Here is a 7,549-nt window from a genome sequence, read left to right on the forward strand (position 1 = left end):
CACGTCGGAAATAACGTGCATCTTAACCTCTCTAAAGACTATAAAACTTTAAATAAAAGAGTCAAGACAGAGAGTTGAAAAAAATCAGTATTTTAGCACTCCACGCTACGTAAATCTGTTCTGTTTCGGTCGCGTTTGGACGGATCTTCGTAGCATGCAAGCAACTACTTTCGAATTTCGTTACTCGAACCAAGTCGTATTTTTTGCGCTTGCACGTGGTGGAGCGGGCCACCAACGACGGCGTTTCACCAGGATAGCAGAGAGCGTCGGTGCAGACCGTGACTCGTGAGCCATGGTGAACTATTGTAGACAGGCTGCACTGGTTCGCTTCTACTACGCATACCATTTTAATAAAAGAGTTCATAACCCCCAAGAGTGTGCAAAATAATTAATTTTCTTTATGGTGTGTATGTCATGTGTTTCTCGTTTTCTCTAACTCTTTTGCCGACAGATGCGTTAGCCCCATGGGTGATCTCACCCATGGGGTACATGCGAGCTGTTATTTTTATTATTATTATGTTTTACTATGTTCACATACCCAATTCGTAAAATTGATAATAATGAAAGGCAATTGTTTTCGTGAGATACTAATGCCCCGTGGCACAACCCTCGTCACAAACACAAGCTCCTAGTTTCTCTTGTTGGTTAGAAGGCGTTCTTTATTGATCCGTCCCTGTTCTCGGGAGTTGTGGTGTGATTATAGGAAAAACAGTGTGCAAAGTGAGTCGGACATGTATGGAAAAGTGTTGTATCGTCCTCTTTACAGAGGTGACACAGGGGGTGCCCAATCGGGCGAAGCACAAACAAAAAGGGTGCCGCGAGTCAGTGCTGTCATGCAGCAACATTCTCCCCCCCCCCCTTGTTACGAACCGTGGGAGAGTTAACATAAACATGCAAAAAAAAGAACAGAAGAAAAGCGAAGAAGACTGTATTAAACCTAGCAACTATCGTGTTATTCGAGTAGAAATAAAGGTGGATGGTCCATGGACGCACAAAACAAGAAAAAGGAAAACAAGAAAAAGAGAAAAAAGCAGCGCAGCTAGCTGCAGCTCAGAAGCTCACATGTCACGCACATAATAAACAAATCCAAAAAACTCCTTCACCAACTTCGTAAAACACGAGGCCAACTTAACACCCCCGTTCTGCTCGTAATCTACACCGCCTACATTCGCCCGGTTATAGAGTACGGCAGGCTCGTGTTATCCAACACCACCCGCACACAGAAGGACCAATTAGAACGCGTTCAGCGACGAGCAGCCCGTATCTGCCTGCGGATCCCCCTTTTTGCACCAGTCCATCACAGCTCACTTCTTCATCATCTCCAACTCCCCACATTAGTCTCCCGGCAACTCTTACGACAGGTTACTCTTGCCCACAACATCAAGTACATCCGCGCTCCCCTTCACCTGCAACAGCCTCACCTTGCACGACCAATCACAGAGCAGCCATATGCACTACGACACATGAGAACATACACATTGAGAACATCACACACATACCGACACACCAGCTCACCCATCAACCTGTCCCTTCACAATTTCAACCAACTACCCCCCGACCTGCGTGAAACAAATAGCAAGCATGCGTTTAAATCAATGGCGTCTAGCCTCATTCTATCATCCATATGCTCCTGTAGTAGCTCACACTGTACCCCATCGTGACCCCATCCCCCTGCCATGTGTTGGTTTCCTTACTTGCTAGACTGATTTTATATGATTCTGGACTGATTTGAATCATATTATCTTCCTTATTGGCCATGGGCCATCGTGGAAATAAAGAATAATAAAAAGTGCGGGAGGCATGACAGCTCTACGACCGCACGTCCAGTACACAAATTTTCGCGGCGGGTCGGCGAAAACCGCTACCTGATGCGGTCTTCACGTCGACGACACGGACAACACCATCGCGGCCTGGATGGACAGCTGAAACGACACCTTTGGGCCAGGAACCCCGCGGTGCGTTGTCATCGTTTACGACGAGCTGCTTCGTTTGGCGGTTCCACTTTGTGCGGCGAGCGAGAGTCGGAAGGTACTCACGAACGCAACGGCGCCAGAACATATCTGCAAGGTCTTGCGCAACGCGCCATTGGCGCCGCAGCGAGACATCTCCTGCCTGCGCGATTCCTTGAAGAATGGCACACGAGGAGCCGGTCAGGAAGTGGTTTGGAGTCAAGGCCTCGTCGTCGGTGGCATCCAGACTGACATATGTGAGAGGTCGACTGTTCACGAGGCATTTCAACGAGTTTTGTGGGACTATGTCGCATGAGAATTTTGAATTTTGAGTGAAATAAGAAGTAATGGACGAATCGTTGGCTTCCCCAGGTGTCTGTCTCTGCACAAGAGCCAGGCCGGTAGAGCGCATCCAGAACAGTCTTTGTTCCGGAGTGCATTGCAAGGGAAATCCACAAAAGCTCGTGATCACGGCAATCTATATCGTCGTGGTGGGTAATGAATAGTTCACTCCTAGCCCACGCTGCAACACGGCCACCATGGGCATCTCGATCCTTCCTTATAGGGGGTGAGTATCCTGGGATGGTCAACTCATGGGAGGAATTATCTGAGCAGAGCTTCGTTTCTGTTACTATTGCCACATCTACATTATACTGCAGGATTGCATGCTGCAGGGCACCTACATGTATCTTGTTGCTCAGGCTGAATGCAATAGTCACTAACAGTCGCAGAGGTCTGGATCCATCATTGGGCATGAGAGGACTGGGCATCCTGCTGGGGTGGCTGCGCATCATGCTGGTCATGTTGTGGCGCAGATCCGTTTGATCTCTTCAGGTCTCCAGCCTCTGGTGGGGAGAGGTGGGAGATCCTCCCCCTTTTTTGGCCACTGTGTAGTGGAGTGGAGATGAAGTCTGCCGGTGGTGGTGGCGGCGGGGAGGAGGAGGACGTTGAGCCCGGCTGCTGTTGTTGCTGTTGCTGTTTAGTCAGAACACTGGCAGAGGTGCTGTTTCTGCTGCTGTGGCTGCGACTGCTGGTGCTGCCCTCAGCCTGAGCTGGTTTCTAAGAACCTCCATGGCCTGCAGTATGGGCCTTGGCCAGAAGTTGGGCGCTGTCACTGTGGAGAGTGCACAGAAGATCGGAGCACTCTGGCGAATGCGCCGCTGCCTGAATCACCAGTCACGCATGACCTACTTTAGATCGCTTATCATGTCTGACCTGCTGTATGCTTCAAACGCGTACTCTAGCTCACTGCAAAGAAGGTACCTCGACCGTCTACAGGTCCTGCAGAACAGTGGGGCTCGTGCTGTCTTTGGCCGCCCTCCGTGGTCGTCTGCCCGCGACCTGCTGGAGCACATGTCAGTGTTCCCTGTGGCAGAAGTCTTCAATCAGAAGCTAGCATACCTGGTGTGGCGCTGTCGTTATGCACTGGCAAGTCCAGAGTTGCAAGCCCTGCTAACCCCCGCTGCACCCGGCCCTACTCGGCTCCAATCTGCCATGGGCCTGTGCGTGCCAGTTTCCCATTCAGTTGCAGGGCGGGGGCGCTTTGCTTGCAAGGGTGCTGTATTATGGAATGCCCTCCCCAGCGACATCCGTGCCATCCATCATGCTCGGCAGTTTCGCACGCAGGTAATCCCCTGTACCTGTGCCCTGTAGATGCTGAAGACAAGCGAAATCTTCTGTTTTTTTCTGTTTTCTTTCTGTTGTACCCGATCTCCCTCTGATGTACTGCTGACTCTATGCTGAAGATCTAAGCATTTAAATTCTCATTCTCATTATAATTTTTATATTCGCTTTCATGTTATTGGGTTCTATGCCCGTTTGAATTTGCGAATCAAAATAAATACAAACAAACAAACAAACTGGCATCGATGGTCACTCTTGCGGAAGCACGCCCACTTTCTGACAGCCATACACTGCAGGTGTGGACAGGAATGGAGGCGCCCAGAAACTCACTCCTGGTTTTGATAAATTGCCTGAAGTGGCTCTCAGTGCTATCTGTGGCGATATTGCCCACATACACCACAGCACGCTTGTTTTTGGGTCGTTCTGAGGAGACAAGCTTCCACGAGTCATCCTCAATAACATGGAAGATTGGCTTGGATTCTGTCACATCTGTCTGGTACTTGGTGGGGATGGCATCTTGGTCGCCATCCCCTTCACACTCGTCACTGCTACGGGAGATGTTGCAGAGGACGCTGCCATCCTCTTCACGTTCACACTCGTCACCGCTACGGGAAACGTTGCTGGGGACGCTACGGGACATCGTGGTGCCATGCTTTCGAGTACCTGTACCCGCACTGCCTGCTTTGGTACGCCTACGCCACTCTTTGAAGCTGCTGAGAGACGACAGTACTCTGACTGCATCCGGTAGGACGTTCCAAAGGGAGGCAGGGCGAGATCGTCCGGCGCGGGTTCGTGTAGCTGGTAGACGGAACCCCAGGGCGAGATCCAGGCGCGTCCTACGATCCGCGCAGCGTACGAAGAGCTCCTGGAGGGATGGACTCGCACTGGCGTGTATACACCTTCAGACAAAGACCAGGACCTTCTGCCGATATAGCTCGACTTGTCAGGGGTTCTAGGGCTGATAATCCCCTGACCCAGGGGATTATTCTTCATAATCCACTAGGTGAGGGGAAAGAGCCCAAGACTTTGGACTGCTCTCACTATACCTAGCGAGAGTAGGCCAAAGCAAGCTAGCCAAACAAACCCCAAAGAGCCAGCCTGGAAGCCGCTGTGTGAAATCTCAATCAAATGATCTTATTATAGGAAGGTAATTGAACAAGTGGACATATTTACAAAACTCTTACATGAGCACCGTGAATATGTTTTTTGTATTAGATGAACATGGATGTGAACGTGCAATTACAGCTACTCGTGAATAATTGGCAACAAGGTACATGTATGTCTGCAACGTCAATGACAACGTTGCCATGGGAACTGAACAACAAATGAAAGAAAATACATTGTATTGTATCGTAAATATTGTAAATTTACTATGGAACCTAAACAAGAGAAATGTTGTTCTTTGTATTTTGAATTCGCAAGAAATCCAACACGCCCGCATCTCGATGTCAACAACAATGTTGCCATGGAAACTGAACACTGGTCATACTGCCCATCACCTCGCCCCCCCCTTCCCAAACGACAATCCATTTACAAGACTTGGAGTTGTAGAGGGTTGGTTAATGGTTTTTTTTAGTAAACCAGATGAGTGAAAACCCATAAATCAATAGGCTGAGAAAATTCGAAGAGAAAAACGCACAGATGAGGACTTACAAGAGTACACAACATGTGGGGCCTGAACTCCCACCAGGACAAGAAGAAAACCATAACAGGCTGAGGCAATGTAAAGAGAAAAAGATCAGGACTTACAAGAGTACACGCAAAAACAACATGTGGGGCCTGAACTCCCACCAGAAAAAGAAGAAAACCATAATAGGCTGAAGCAAAATACAGAGAAGAAAAAACACAGATCAGGACTTACATGTAAAAGAGTACACGCAAAACAACATGTGGGGCCTGAACTCCCACCAGAACAAGAAGAAAACCATAATAGGCTGAGGCAAAATACAGAGAAGAAAAAAACACAGATCAGGACTTTACAAGAGTACACGCAAAAACAACATGTGGGGCCTGAACTCCCACCAGAACAAGAAAAAAACCATAACAGGCTGAGGCAATGTAAAGAGAAAAAAACACAGATCAGGACTTACAAGAATAAACGCAAAAACATGTGGGGCCTGAACTCCCACTACAAAACAATAGCAATATAAAAAGATCAGGACGGGAAAAGAAAGAAAACAGAGGAATGCCAGGCAACTAAAACAAGAGTGAGTCACGACAGCTTGATGACAACTGTGGCACCCTCCGCGGCATACACATTGCCAATGCTGATCAGGGCCCGGCGACGCTTACGGTTGGGGAGTGCCGAGTCATTTTCACTGTCGGTGTCTTCCCGCGCAACTGTTGTCTTTGGCTTGCAGGGTTCTTGTGCTGGCTGGTCCTGACAACGGTTGAGGATGTCAGATGTTGCCATCTGTTTTTTTCTCGGAGGTGACCTTATACTGCCGCACAGCGTCGCTGCGGTGTCCAGTCACCTCTTTAATCGTCTGTTCATCAACTCCGTTGTCGTACAGTTGTGTAGCGCACGTCCGCCGCAAGGAATGGTTCGTGAAGAACCCACTGAGGCCACCTCTGCTGCAGATATCTGCAACCATACACCGCAATGTGTTCTTCCCAAGAGGCACATTGCCGAACCACGTTTGCTCCGTTGGCTTCTGCAAAGGCTTCAGGTAAAATGCTTGAGCTTCACTCGGTCGCTTTGCTACGTACTTCTTGAATATGGCAACCGGGCATCGAGGTTGGCAGCTAGGGTTGTCATAAGCGCGCACAGACTTCTGCTGGACTTTGCGGCTTTTAAGCCCGCCCTGATTGGTTTTCGACACTTCCTCCGTATAGAGCAGATAAGATCTGCCATCCTCAGGCTCATGGAGGGTTATCTGCGAGTTCGGCAGATATCTCGGGGATCGGTGCTCTTCGCCACTTCGCAGAGCGAAGTTCTTCCCAACCAAGAAAAACACGGTATCCAGCAGCTGCTGGGGCTGGTCACTACCGAGACCGCCAGCTTCCCAGAGCTTGTCCTCGTCCTTTGGCCAGATCGGCTGCGCTTGGCGGCGTTGACCTGTAGACGTTCTGGCGGACTCCTTCATGCATGTGTCCATCACATCCTGAAATCCCTTGTACTCAAAGGAATTGAAGAAGGCACAGCTTGGCCGCTTTTCGCGCACTGCGCGCTGCAGTTCGACTACAATTTCGTGGACAGTTTTACCCGGGTATTTCTGGCCTTTTTGGTCCCTGATCTCCAAAACAAATCGCTGGAGTAGCCAAACCAGCTCGATGTCGCCAACCTCCCATATTGGCGCTTTCACGGCAGCCACCAGCATCTCATTGGGATATGTGTCCGTTCGACTTTTCCGCAACTCATCCCATATGGTTACAGCCCACTTCATCTTCCTCCTGGTGTTGACGGGAACGGACGCTTCGGCCTTATCTGACACCTCGTTGTCCGTGACCCTGACAAATTAAGTACAGCTGCAATGGTGTCTTCAACTTCATTCTCCCGAGTCAAGCTCCGTATGAAGACACCCATGAAGAAGATTGCCTGATGAGTCCAGCGGGGACGAAACGTACGTCGCAATCGAGCTATGTCGTTGCTGTGTCATCTTCTATGTGCCATGCGCTACTTGATGTACCAGCCTGCGATGCCGGATACCGCCAACCATGCATCGACCAGGCGCCAGGCGCGAACTGATGGTGGTGGTGGTGAGAAGGAGAGCTCTGTGCTAGAACTTTGCAGCCTAGAGAGCGTGTGTGGGCAGGCGTGTGTTTACCGCCATATTGCCGGGTGTGTCTTTACCACCATATTTATCAACTATCTTCGACAACTGCAACAACAAGGGCAAGCAATGCAAGGCTGGCAACAACTGAAAATTGACAGTACTTCATTCTTCTTTTCTTGCAGCAGAGAGCCCATATGAAGGTGTTTAGTTTTACAACCAGGGAGTAGTACAATACCAAGAGTACTCTTGACAATACCAATG

At 49.5% G+C, this 7,549-nt stretch overlaps 1 protein-coding gene across 1 annotated transcript; it reads right to left on the reverse strand.

The window, feature by feature from the left end:
• Window positions 1–5,971: 5,971 nt before the first annotated feature.
• Window positions 5,972–6,958, reverse strand: LOC135816561 (uncharacterized protein KIAA1958-like). Its single transcript, XM_065329756.1, has one exon. It carries the CDS (start codon window positions 6,956–6,958, stop codon window positions 5,972–5,974), a length of 987 nt encoding a protein of 328 aa, XP_065185828.1.
• Window positions 6,959–7,549: the final 591 nt, after the last annotated feature.

This window comes from Sycon ciliatum, chromosome 5, assembly GCF_964019385.1.
Source record: "Sycon ciliatum chromosome 5, ocSycCili1.1, whole genome shotgun sequence".
Lineage (NCBI taxonomy): Eukaryota > Metazoa > Porifera > Calcarea > Leucosolenida > Sycettidae > Sycon > Sycon ciliatum.